Consider the following 13640-nt stretch of genomic DNA (forward strand, 5'->3'; position numbering starts at 1 on the left):
GATTTATTTGTTTGTATACTATTTTGTTCCTGGTGTTCTTGTTTGTTCTTCAATGTTGTCATGTGGGAGCTGGGGAAGGATGACCGAGAATTGGATGTGAATTAAGTCCTTTCCACATCAGCATAAATATGGCAAGGTAACAGGTGGGCTTTATGTTGTATAGAAGTATGTTCAATGATCAGATATGAAAGACAGGTTGCGGTTACTGTAATGCGCTGGAGGTTGTTTGAGGTGGCCCTTTTGTTCTTGAGTGCCCATTGTTCTTGACGTTATCTTATGCTCGTCTGGTTTAGTTTGTCTAATGCCTGGTCACGGTTGATAGTTCTCGGCGAATACAGTTTCTGTTGGTTGGAGTTTTGTATAAGAATTACATGATCATTTGCCTACTATAGTACTATGTTGGTATTTATGTTATGCATCCAACTATGCTTATAATTGCATTCTGCAGGGCTGTGTCACTGGGACTAGGTACAAGATCAGAAGTTATGAGCAACTAAGCTGGTTCAAATCTACTACACCAGGCGCAGTTCATAAGCTTAGGGAAAGGGCTGGCAGTAATTCAGATCAGCTCAAATTTTGTGTCAGATTTCCTGTCGGGAAGAGTTTATCGGTTTGATAAAGCTAAGTGTTCTAAGGGTCGACAAATTCCTACCCATGCTGTTATCTCTACAGGGTATGCCATTGATAATCTTTTACCAATTTGGGAAATGCAAAATTCACATGGAGAAGTTGGCGTCGAAAAAGGTTTTGGGTATTTCGATTTTGACAGTTTAGTAGGTCTATATTCATTAAATATAGACGTTTGACCTCATTCGCATGTCATTAGTACATTATGAGAAACATGTCCAAATTAAAGTATTTGTTTTAATTGTATTGCTATTTTTATGGACAGTTAAATTAATTTTAGGTCCGCAGGATTTGATACTTGCTGTTTCTTATTTGGACATTATGATTGTTTGTGACTGGTCTTTTTGTATCCAGAAATTTGTGCATCTAGCTTTTTCTGCTAAGTTATCTCACTTGATGAAAAACAAAACATTTTTAATTTATTTTTATTTTGTCCATGCATGTTTTTTCAGGAAATTTTCTTCATGCATATATGTGTACACAGCACACCACAAGTTCTGTTCATCTTTCCATAAAAGTGACTACAAGTGGATACTTTGCATTGCCGCAGGCAAGCTAGACTGACTTGCATATGCATGATCGACATGAAATCCAAACTCACTCTAGCATGGAAGAATAAGCATATCTTAGAGCTTGAGTAATGTTCATAGTTATGAAGGTTTGCTTTCTCAAGAAAAAAAAACTATGAAGGTTTGCTTTATGTGTGAACCCCATAAATTCATTTTGTCTCCTCGGCTGACATTTTTTATTCACGGAAAAGAAAAACGAGTTGTTTCATTCCAGCACTATTCGTGTCACGGCTCTGTTTTTCACTAGTCCGAGAGCACTCAAAAGACGGAGGGAATGCCATTGCGTGGATTTGATTAAATGCTTCTTATGCTCATGCATGAACTGTAAAAAAAATGAATTCATTAAAAAACTGAATTTCTTTTACAACCAACATTGTTTAGTTTTCTGCTAACTTTCCTCACATCCATGGAAGTTTGGGAAAAAATAACGAAATTAGCACCAAAATGTTCTAAAAATAGTCTTGTTTAAGCATTAGGAATGTTCCTTTTTTTAACAAAAAGGATCAGATCTGTTATAAAGATTCACTGGAAGTACAAAACATCTCAAACATAATAGAAATTATATCGAGATCCATGGAATCACCGAACGACCATTGTCGCCGCCAGAACGAGCTGTCGACGTGTTGCTATCGCCGCTCCCATACTGGAGCCCGCCTGACCTTGTCGATCACAGCCGAAAAGTCTTTCTGCACGTGTCCCTAAGGATCAGCACCCTGGAGTCGCAGTGGTCGCCTTTGAATCCTTGAATCAATCGGAAGAACCTGACAACAAATAACCTCGCCGCCCCAAGGAGCTGGCAGGAACCTACGAGCTTCGTCTAATCCGTCCCAATGGACCGGAAGACTGACTTGAAGGAGTGTCACTATTCGTTCAAACGCCGCCCTTGCAATGACTAAAACCCTGCCTATATACTAGCGGGAGTCGAGACGCCACGGATTCTCTTTTCAGTCAAATTAGTTTCAATGCCATTAATAAGGTGTCGGTAAAAATGTTCTTCCTCATAATTAAGATTTTTACGTAATACCTGCAAAAAAAAATGTTTACGTAATCTTTGAACGTTGCAACTAGAGTCTATTGCTGAATTAAAAAAAAAAAATCCCAGTCCTGATAGATTTGGAGACTTGAAACTGATGAGCACCTATTCTTCATCTATCCTTTGTCTCGAGCTATTTGGTTTCACTTTTATCAATTCTTTAGAACTGAGACCCGCTCCCAATCTCCCATGATAATTTCACTTGTGCTAATTTTATTCATGCTATCTTTTCAGAAGTCACCGATTCTTCGTTCATTGATTACCCCCTCTCCCGTCTCTGCCTCTCTGTAGCTGAGAGCATCTCCAACAGGTGCCGGTCACGCCGCGCGCAAAAAACACATATGCCGCGCGCGCATCGACTGGTTTGGCGCGGCGCGCAGCACTGGCTCCAGCGGCCGCGCTAAAATGCAGCACGCGCGACTCGCCGGTGCATTGCGTATGGCATATTTCAACACAAAATGATGCACATTTTTAACACAATAAAAATTTCACACAAACAAGTTGATGAAGTTCATGCCCACAAGTTTAAAATCATGCTCACAAGTTCATCCAACCAAGTTCAAAATGCAAATCAAGTTCAATACACAAAGGAAAGACACATCATTCCTCGTCCTTGTCCTCGTCTTCGTCCTCGTCCTCATCTCCGGAAGATGATTCTTCCGCCTCCGAAGATGAATCTTTCTCCCTCTCCTCATCGCGCACCGCATCACGTGAAGCTCCGACGGTGTTAGCAAGATCTTCAACGGCATCTTCATGGGAATGTGTGCGAGGAGGCTCATCGAAAAACATTCCGCCCATGGCGGCCGGAGGTGCACCCATGCCTCCCATGAGAGAAGCAACACTCATGCCTCCCATCGTGGCCATAGCGTCGGGGGTGCTCCAAAGCCACCCAAGCCACCCATGCCACCCATGGCGCCGAAGCCACCGCCACCCAAGCCACCCATGCCACCCATGCGGCGGCGGCGGCGGGGGCGGGGAGGGGGGGGGGTCGCGGCTATAGGACGAGGTGAGCGGGGTGCCGGCGCGTGCGTCCATGGGTGCGGGTCGCCGGCGCCGGCGCGCGCGGGGCTTTGGATTGGAAGGGGAGAAGAAGAGCGCAGTGCGAGCGTCGTGTGTGCTGCGCGCGAAAGCGGGCGCCGCAAATACACCACGCGACGTACCGCTTCCTAGCGTGCGCCCAACTGCTTATACCGCGCGCGCGGTTATTGCGCGTCCGCTGGCGCCATCCGCCGGGTTGCGCGCGTGCTAAAACGAGGAATTTTGCGGCACGGCGCCTGTTTAACGCGCCTGTTGGAGATGCTATGAGGCAGAAGCTCATGCACTATTCCTAGCCGCTCACATGCTCAATCAACTCCTCATCAACTGCATCCTTTTCTTTCTCAGATATAGCTGTTACTCAGTCAATCAATGCTGAAGATTCCAATGCCATCGGTCGAATGGCAGCTAAGGCCATCAGTCAATCAATTATCTCCTTGGCCAGACAAGTGATCTTGCTTTTAGTGCCAAGTTCCTGCACATACTGAGGTGTCAAAAACGAGAGGCTAACACATTGGCCAAAAAATTGTAAATAGAATAGGAACCATTGTTTGCATGAACTCCGTAGTTTGTATCACCTTGATGGGACAACTAAGCGCCTGTTCGGCAGTCCTCTGCGGAGCGGAGCGTGCGAAGCAGCCTTTAATCAACTCCACAAATTATAACTGGATTGCCGTTCCGCTCCGGCGCGGAGCGGAGAGAATCCGAACGCAGACTAAATGAAATTCCTTCTATATAAAAAAAATTCATTCCTTTAAAGAAAGGAAAGGGAATCCGCAAAAAAAGAAGGAAAGGGGAATGCCGCATTGCATCCCAAAACATAGTAACTTCACTTGTTATATAACCCAATGACACATGTAAAATGTCATGACTACAACCTAAGCCCATCCGCTTTAGATTACCATTTGACCTTCCACAAGAAGAAAAGAATGCCTAGTTGACAGTAACAACAAAAGTAAAAAATAATACCTACCACATAATCAAGTAAACATTTTCTCTAACGTGCAAATACTTTTTTTTTGAAAAGGAGGATGTACCCCCAACCTCTGCATCTAGACGATGCATGCAGCCATATTTAGAACTTACATAACTTCCCTGGTTTGTCTCTAGACAAAGAACACATCTTGAATCCGGGCAAAAAAGATATTTCCTGACTGATGTTCTTCCTAACCATGAATGCTAATGAGATAAGGAGAATGCCGCACACACCTCACCCAAAGCAAATTTAGCACCATCCGTTGCATAACATCCGATACTTGTACCACATACACTGCGTGTCTACTGTCTCCATTCCTAAATATAAGACATTGGGGCAGTTCAATTTAAACTTCCCCAACGTCTTGTATTTAGGAATGGAGGTAGTACTTTATAAAGTACCTTTTGGTACAGATCTCGTATCAAACATATCAACACTTATGTACGTATTGAACTTGTCTCCTCTGGAACTAAGACGCCACTGATTCGAAGTTATTTCAGTACTTGTACCCAATCAAAATGCCAACTACCATCCCCATATATACATGACCCAATCTCGACTATCCCATATATTTGTAAGAAACCAACGCCTAGCGCTCCTGCAATACATGCTTTGGTGTAGCATAGTCCTGCAAAGTGTGACAAGTGCGAGGATTCTTACCTAAAACCAAAGCACGACTCAGGGGTGAGGACATATTGACTTCTTTATTTATATATTAGCACATTTTACATGCTCAAGGGGATAATCTGTTTCCATGTTGTTCAATCAGCTGGTAGTATAACAAAGATTTTGTTCATTTGATGTAGAAAGAGTGTTCGCTGCATTTCCATACGCATAGTTAACATAATCTATTTCTTCATCTAAATGACTAACGTGTTTGCTAACGGTCATAGGGTTGAACATTGCAGCAATGGCATCAGGAGCCCAAGGAGGAGGATCATCAGGTAGGGAATTAATTTCACACGGGTATTATTTCTATGTATCTCTTTTATTGTACACTCATTATATATTCACATTTTCTGTTTTTTTTCTTGTTTCCTTTGCAATGTGCACTCAAAGATCCTGCCAGGAATTACCACAGGTCCGTCGCCGTATCATATAATTTAAGTTAATTAAGAAGTAGGGGGGGCGGAGGGGTCTGAAAGAGAAACACAACTAAATCCTCAATCACTACTGTGAAAACAGTGACTTTGCAGATCAATTTGCAAACGCTGATCGGAAAGCGCGGGGACGCTTAAGCAGCGAAACACAAACTCAGAGGTGTGCGAGACTTGCAGCCGAATACTACAGTGATCAGAATGATGTAAGTATAGTTCTAGTCGATATAGCACCATACATATAGCTTATGACTTGTTAATGAGTGCTAGTGTACATGCAGATGTTATAATCTGCCGTTGCTATATCTATCAAAATTTATTTGGTTTTTTCGTGAAATATATCTTTTGGGTTAGAAAAGAAGCTCACGCAATGTAGGCACACCCATTTATCCACATGCTTATATATATTTAGTGGACAGACCTGAAATGAAATCAACCGCAAATGTCATAGGACCTCATAGTACTGTAGAGTATACACGGGTTTGTGTAAATGTTGATGGTTGCTATGTGCGAACTAGCGGAACGTCTTGCCTTCTCAGGCCGACGGCTTCGTGTTATATAGATGAGGCGTACCTCCCATAACAGCGCATACATGCGGATGAGATTACATTCTTGGAGAGGAAGAAAGGAGGTAGAGATAAGAGTTACAAGAGATAAACATTATACTCTAACTACCTAACCAGATGCGCCTCATGAAGATATCCGCCAGCCATGTAGATATTGATGTGTTTAACACCCTCTCTTAATCACAACTTCATTAAGTTGAGATTATACTTGAAGTTTTCAAAGCTCTTGACCGGAATGCTTTTGTGAATCCATCTGCAATTTGATCACTGGAATGCACAAAACGAATATCAAATTGTTTGTGAGCCACCCTCTCTCTAACAAAATGAAAGTCTATCTCAATGTGTTTGGTCCTGTCATGAAACACTGGATTAGCTGAGAGATAGGTAGCACCAAGGTTATCACACCACAAACATGGAGCTTGTTTACTTTTTATACCAAGTTCCTTGAGCATGGATTGAACCCATATGATTTCAGCCGTGGCATTTGCCAATGCTTTATATTCTGCCTCTGTACTAGATCTGGAGACTGTAGCTTGCTTGCGAGCACACCATGAAATTAAGTTGGGTCCAAAGAAAATAGTAAAACCACCAGTAGAGCGTATATCATCAAGACAACCTGCCCAATCAGAATCAGAGAATGCATTGACAAGTGTAGAGGATGACTTGCTAAAGTTGAGACCCATGCTTAATGTGTTTTTGACATATCTAACTATCTGTTTGGCAGCAGTCAAATGAACAGTTGTAGGTGTATCAAGGAACTGACATACTTTGTTGACAGCAAAAAAAATATCAAGCCTAGTAAGAGTAAAATATTGAAGAGCTCCTACCAAGCTTCTGTATTTTGTGCTATCCTCTTAAGTCAAGAGAGTTCCTTGTGTGAGAGATAACTTTTCTGAACTGGACAGTGGAGTAGGTATAGGTTTACAACCCTGTAGACCAGCTTTTCTTACCAAGTCAACTACATACTTTTCTTGGGAGAGATGAAGTCCATCCTTGTGCCTCTTTACTTCAATCCCAAGAAAATAATGCAAGTCTCCAAGATCCTTCAAGGCAAAGTCTGCACTCAAATCTTTTAACAACCCTGTGATAGCTTCATCAGATGAGCTTGCCACAATAATATCATCAACATATATCAAGACAAACATGCATGTATTGAACTTGTTGTAGATGAACAGAGAGGTGTCAGACTTTGAAGGGACAAAACCAAGTGTTTGCATTTCGTGACAGAGACGGGAGTACCATGCTCTTGGTGCCTGTTTCAAACCATAAAGTGCTTTGTCCAACTTGCAGACATGAGAGGGTGCACTTTTACTTATAAACCCAGGAGGTTGTTTCATATATACCTCCTCTTTCAGAACACCGTGAAGAAATGCGTTCTGAACATCAAGTTGCCTGAGATTCCATCCTCTGGAAACGACAATAGACAAAACAAGACGGATAGTGGCAGCTTTAACAACTGGACTAAATGTGTCCTCGTAATCTATGACATACCGTTGTTTAAAATCCTTTGCAACGAGCCTAGCTTTGTAGCGATCAATAGTTCCATCAGATTTCCTCTTTATTCTAAATACCCACTTGCAATCAATTAAGTTTTTACCTTACTGTGGGGGAACCAAATGCCAAGTTTTATTTTTCTGGAGTGCCATGTATTTTTCATTCATAGCATTTTTCCATCTTTCATCACCAAGCGCTTCCTGGAGCGTCTGGGGTTCACCTGTAGAACAAACCATACCGTATTTGGTTATGTGTTTATAATTAACAAGATGTATTACCCCATGTTGTAGTCGTGTACGTCATGAAGGTGCAACATTAGGATCCTCGGCCACAGAAAATCCCGAAACAGAAGCTCCTGTAGCAGAATCTGCTCCCGCCGGATCTTCTGTGGCAGTGTGATCAGGTGCAACATGTTCTATAGGCGCAGAAGATCCTGAGGCCTCATCATTGGAGGATGATGGTGGATCAGCCTCGAGGCGAATGCCAGTCTTCGGCGCGCGCGTGGGTGCACAGGAGTCTGCGCCCGGTCCCACAGCAGATCCGGGCCCCGTGTCAGGTCGGCGAACCTGGTCGCGCCGCTTGTATGTGACCGGCTGGTCACGGAAGCACGCGCCGTCCTGGCGAACCGCGTGCTGCCTCGTGTCGGACGGGGATTGGCGCGGAGAGGCGCTTGGGCTGCCACCAGTTGGAGCGTGACGCGCGGCGTGCGCTGGGCTGGAGACAGCCGCACGGTCGGCTGGTGCTGTCGCCTGCGCGTCTGGCGCGTCTGCCGGCGCCGATCCCGAGGGAGATCGACTGAGCTGCTGCTGCGGAGCCAATCCTGAGGATGATTTGCCTCCTGGATGCGGACACATGCGATATGGACCTACCGGCGCGTTTTTTCACTGATTTCTTCATTATTTTCGCTGTTATCTCCTGGAACATCATCAGAAAACTCATGCACACCATTAGTAGCAGGATTAGTCAGCATTTGATCATCAGAATTCGGACCCCCTTGATCAATGGTGGTAAGATGAGTAGGTAAGAGGAGAATTTCTTCTTAGAGGCGAGCACCGGCGTTTGGGTGTAGGGTGGCGAAAGGAAATTGTGTTTCGTCAAAAACGACATCACGGGATATATAGACACGGCCAGTAGAAATATCTAAACACTTGACACCTTTGTGTTGAGGGCTATACCCTAGAAAAGCACATTGTTTTGAGCGAAGCATGAGTTTTCTTTTGTTGTATGGGCGAAGATTGGGCCAACAAGCACACCCAAACACGCGAAGAGATTTATAGTCTGGTTTTATGTGAAGAAGTCTTTCTACTGGAGTTTGATTATTGATGACTCGACTAGGAAGCATATTAATGATGTGAACAGCAGTAAGGAAGGCCTCATCCCAAAACTTGAGGGGCATGGAGGCTCCTGCCAGGAGAGCTAGCCCGACCTCAACTATGTGTCTGTGCTTCCGTTCAGCGGAGCCGTTCTGTTGATGGGCATGAGGACATGAGACGTGGTGTGATATGACAAGTGTTTGGAAGAAGGAGTTGAGTTTTTCATACTCCCCCCCAGTCCGATTGGACTGCAATAATTTTGCTATCAATTTTTCGTTCAACCAAGGCTTGAAAGTTTTGAAAAACTTGAAAGACATCAGATCTCTTTTTGAGAAGATAAATCCACACAAACTTGCTATAGTCATCTATAAAGCTTATATAATACTCATGTCTACCAACAGAGGTGGGAGAAGGACCCCACACATCAGAAAAGATCAATTGAAGTGGTTTGGTAGAGACACTAGTAGATACTGGATACGGCAATTGATGACTTTTAGCACATTGACAAGAATCACAAATAGTTTCGACATTTGCTCACCAACAAAAGGGAGTTTATTTTTCCTAAGCAATCTTTCAACTAAAGAAAAAGCAGCATGCCCTAATCGATCGTGCCACCATGTTGACGAAACTTTGACAACACCATTGGCTTGTTTATTGAGTCTCCTAAGCTCCAGAATCAACGGGTAAAGCCCTCGAACACATCTACCTCGATAGAGAACCTTCTTCGTGGCCTGGTCCTTGATCAGAAAGAAATAAGGATGAAATTCAAGGAAAACATGATTATCAAGGGCAATTCTATGAACAGAGAGGAGACTTTTAGCAGCACTAGGGACATGCAAAATTTTCTTGAGATGAATTGGACGGTGAGGGGTACAAAACGTAGAATGACTAATGTGACAAATCCGCATACCTTCTCCACTTGCCATGTGGATGTGATCTTTGCCATGATACTTGTCTTTCATCGTGACCTTCTCAAGCTCGTTGGTGATGTGATTGGTGGCGCCGCTATCGACGTACCAATTTGTGTCGATGCCGTAGGATCCATCAACGGCGGCAGCCATTTTTTCTTCATCTTGGGAGTCCTCGTCGTCTTCATCATAATGATATTAGCAATCCTTCGCGGTGTGCCCTGGCTTACCGCAAATTTGGCAGCGAGGCGTCTCCGGTCGGGCCCGAGGTGGACCGCCGCCACGACGACCGCGAGATGCACCAGAGCGACTGTTGCCGCCGCCTCTGTGTCCGCCAGATCGCCCATTGGCGCGAGAAGAGCTGCGGCCACGTGATCCACCACCACGGCCACGCACCGCGACGTTGGCAGAGGAGCGGAAGCCGCCGCTGCCCGAGTGATTAAACTAGGCCATGCGCTGGTCGAAGTTGCTGAGCATGGCGTAGAGCTCGTCAATGGAGACCGACGTGACGCGTGCGTCGAGGGCGGAGACGAGGGGCTGGCAGTCGACGTCGAGGCCGTGGATGATGTAGGAGATGAGTTTGTCATCTTGGATGACCTTCCCCGCAGCGGCAAGCTCGTCGGCGAGGCCACGGAGAGAGGCGAAGTAGGCGGCAACCGTCTGGTTGCCCTTCTGTGCATTGATGAGCGCCGTCCTGATGTTATTCACGCGGCTCATGAACTGCGAGGAAAACATACCTGCCACCGCTGTCCAGAGCGCGTGCGCCGTGGTGACCGTGGTCACCGCGATCAGTACCTCCTTGGAGAGGGTGCTGAGCAGGTAGCCCAACACCTGTTGATCCTCCCGGACCCAGATTGGGTGGAGAGGGTTGGGCTCAGCGCTTTCTTTGCCATCCTTGTCCTTGGTGACATGAAGCCTGGCCGGCTCCGGTGTGGTGCCGTCGACGTAGCCGAAGACGCCGGCGCCGCACAGATGAGGAGTGACCTGCATGCGCCAGAGCACGTAGTTCGTGCGTGTTAGCTTCTCGGTGACCTGCCCATTGAGGGTGGTCTGGGAAGCGCTGGAGGAGGAGGAAGACATGGCTAGGCTCGGTAGATGGGATCTCAGTAGATGGAAAGAGATGGGGCTCTGATTACCATGTGCGAACTAGCGGAACGTCTTGCCTTCTCAGGCCGACGGCTTCATGTTATATAGATGGGGCGCACCTACCATAACAGCGCATACATGCGGTTGAGATTACATTCTTGGAGAGGAAGAAAGGAGGTAGAGATAAGAGTTACAAGAGATAAACATTATACTCTAACTACCTAACCAGATGCGCCTCATGAAGATATCCGCCAGCCATGTAGATATTGATGTGTTTAACATGCTAGAGTTTTTCTTAGAGTATACACGGAGTTATGCACACGTGCATGACTTGTTTTTAGATAAATATATCCTGTTTAGTTTTGTTTTCCTCGACGATTCGGGCATTTACACAGGCTACAACACATATTTCCCACTACTTTATCTAATAATATCAACTAAAAATTAATTGGAATGACAATATGAGATTACTCTTGATGTTTAAATCTACTAGTAATAACATTTTGACGAGATAACTCATAATAGGTATTTGAGTCTTCAACATTTTTGACGAATCATCAAAGCTTTAGGCACTCCTGTTCTTAAACGACACCTACTTAAAAAAACAAGGAATCAACTCGTGAAGCCAATCCTGTTTTTTCTAAACACGGAAACCGCGTTAGTTAGGGTATTTTCTACCTAAATAATCTACATAGTATTAACAGATTAACACGTGTTCAGAATCACCCGCAAAAAAAGTGTTCAGAATAGAATTTTTTGATGGGTATTTTATTTCTAGACTTCGTCCTATCTGGAGTGTAGAGTTCCAGTAGCCACCAAAATAAATAGCCCAGTCATAGGTTCTGCTGCTCCATTCAACCTTATTTCCCTGCAAAAATAAACTTTGTTAAAAAAAACGTCACACTGAAATTCATTATTTGTATGAGTTAAGTCCTACATGTGAACTTGTGTCCCGCCGCCTCCTTCGCACCTCTCCTCCTCCGCTCCCGCCGCCTCCTTCTCACCTCTCCTCCTTAGCTCCCGCCGGAGGACGCGGGCAGGCAAAGCCTGTTTGGCCGACGGCGGCGATGAGTGCACCTCCTCACGTGGCGATCTCTCACACGGTGAGCCCTTTAGAGGCGCGGCGCGGCTGATGAAGTTTGGTCGCCGGGCCGGTGGCTCTGGATTTCCTAGTTGGTCGTCGTGCTGCTGTGCAGCATGGGCAATGGTGGCCGGCGAGAGCAACTGCGCGTGATGCTGGGTCTCCCTCGCCTAGGTCTGATGGCAGCGGCTCGGGGTCTAGTCGATGTAGCAGCGATGCGACAACAATAGTGGCAATGGCTTGCAACGGCCGTGGAATTGTCAATGTAGCTTGGCTCCATTGTCGTTGTCACTCTCTGCCACAAAGTTTCCTAAGTATATGCGTGTGAGACAGTTTTGGATGATGTTCGGCTTTCCACGTTTTGTGATAGTCTTGTGCTCGTACCCATAGATTTGATTGTGTGATGATATCCATGCCATGGACATGCACGCGAGAAGCTATCTCCATGCACAAATGTCATCGAGCAGCGGTCGATGAATCTGTGACGTGTCGTAACTAAGAGAACACATATCAGCATATATATCAAAGATATAGTCAAATATATAGCAGAAACGTCGTTTATGCGAACTTAGATACCAAACATAGCACATGGCAACACATTGCAACTTTATGACATAACAAACCTAGCCATAGCAAAAAGTAGCCTTGGGTTCATATTTGTTGCACAACAACATTTATGATCCAATATGCTCATTTTGCTGCCATGGCAGAATGTTTTAGCCTTGGAGCTCATATTTGTTGCCATGGCAAACATTTGGCAGCAATCATGAGCCAAAGGGCTTTGCTGCCATGGCAACAATTATGAACCAAGTGGCTCATTTTCCTACCACGGCAGAACTTATTAGCCCTAGGGATCATATATTTGTTGCCATGGCAGCATGCTCTGCCATGGCATCATTTAATTATCACCAAAGAGCTCACTTCGCCCTCATGGCAGAATTTTCATGTTTTGATACCTCAAAAAACTGGTAAGGTTAACGAAGTTGACATAATGGGTCACTTGCAGCATGCATCTTAAAAAGTTTAGTATTAACTACACAAATGGTACGGTAACTCTAGACACTCAAGTTTTAAACAACATTTTAAAAGCGACATTCTTGTTATATACAACACCGCGACTCCACTGGCAGTCGTTCACTTCAGGGGCGTAGGCTTGTGTTGTGTTGGGACGAAGAAGGGAGAACATCATGCAAAGGAGGTGAAATAGTCTGGGATGTTGGCTTTATGTCCCTTCTGCTGACCCCATCGGCCCTCCAGGGTTTCGTTGTCATCGTAGAAGATCTCGTTCTCCTCGAGGAAATCCTTGATGTTGATCTTAGCAAGGATGTTGGATTTGTCTAAACTCGACTCTGCATCATCAGGTGTGATTAGCTCTAGGGTTTTACCCCAATTGGTGACACCCTCCTTTTTTTGTAGGTTGTATGCATCCTTGTGTATTCTTCCATGTGGTTCATGACATAGTAGGCAGTCATCGCACTACTTGCATGCGGCTGTTGCTGGCAACAAAAGTTAATTTGTATTGTGGCCGAAGCATGGCAACCTGACGTTGCTTTTCTTTGTGCAATCTCTCCTGATGTATCCTCCTATTGTGGGAAAGTCGTATAGAACTGAATCTAGAAGCCCCTTAGGTTTGGTGTAGACTCTCTTCTCGCTTCTGATCAAATCCAAGAAATAAGAGTGGACAATATTTAGGGATAGGACCATGAGGATCCAACGGTTGTTACACAAATAGCATAACAGAGTAGTATGGTCAACATTAGTACACTGCAAGCTTGGCATGGCCTTCTGCCCTACCACGATTGATATACAAGCAGCCAAATTGAGATCCTAGTCTTGGTCACCTATGATCTCCTCC

The 13640-nt window shown here is 44.9% G+C and overlaps 2 protein-coding genes across 2 annotated transcripts in view; both read left to right on the plus strand.

Annotated features, from left to right (window-relative positions):
• The window catches only part of LOC119363890, a 4143-nt gene extending 3223 nt beyond the window's left edge, over nt 1-920 (plus strand). The window contains exon 5 of the mRNA XM_037629263.1: nt 449-920. Coding sequence (XP_037485160.1) covers nt 449-616 — 168 coding nt within the window. The 3' untranslated portion in view covers nt 617-920. The remainder of the gene's footprint in view (nt 1-448) is intronic.
• Nucleotides 921-4822: 3902 nt separating this feature from the next.
• LOC119366530 overlaps nt 4823-13640 on the plus strand; it is a 12066-nt gene continuing 3248 nt past the window's right edge. The window contains exons 1-4 of the mRNA XM_037632318.1: nt 4823-4924; nt 5134-5184; nt 5300-5321; nt 5426-5543. Coding sequence (XP_037488215.1) covers nt 5151-5184; nt 5300-5321; nt 5426-5543 — 174 coding nt within the window. The 5' untranslated portion in view covers nt 4823-4924; nt 5134-5150. The remainder of the gene's footprint in view (nt 4925-5133; nt 5185-5299; nt 5322-5425; nt 5544-13640) is intronic.

This window comes from Triticum dicoccoides, chromosome 1A (assembly GCF_002162155.2).
Source record: "Triticum dicoccoides isolate Atlit2015 ecotype Zavitan chromosome 1A, WEW_v2.0, whole genome shotgun sequence".
Classification (NCBI taxonomy): domain Eukaryota; kingdom Viridiplantae; phylum Streptophyta; class Magnoliopsida; order Poales; family Poaceae; genus Triticum; species Triticum dicoccoides.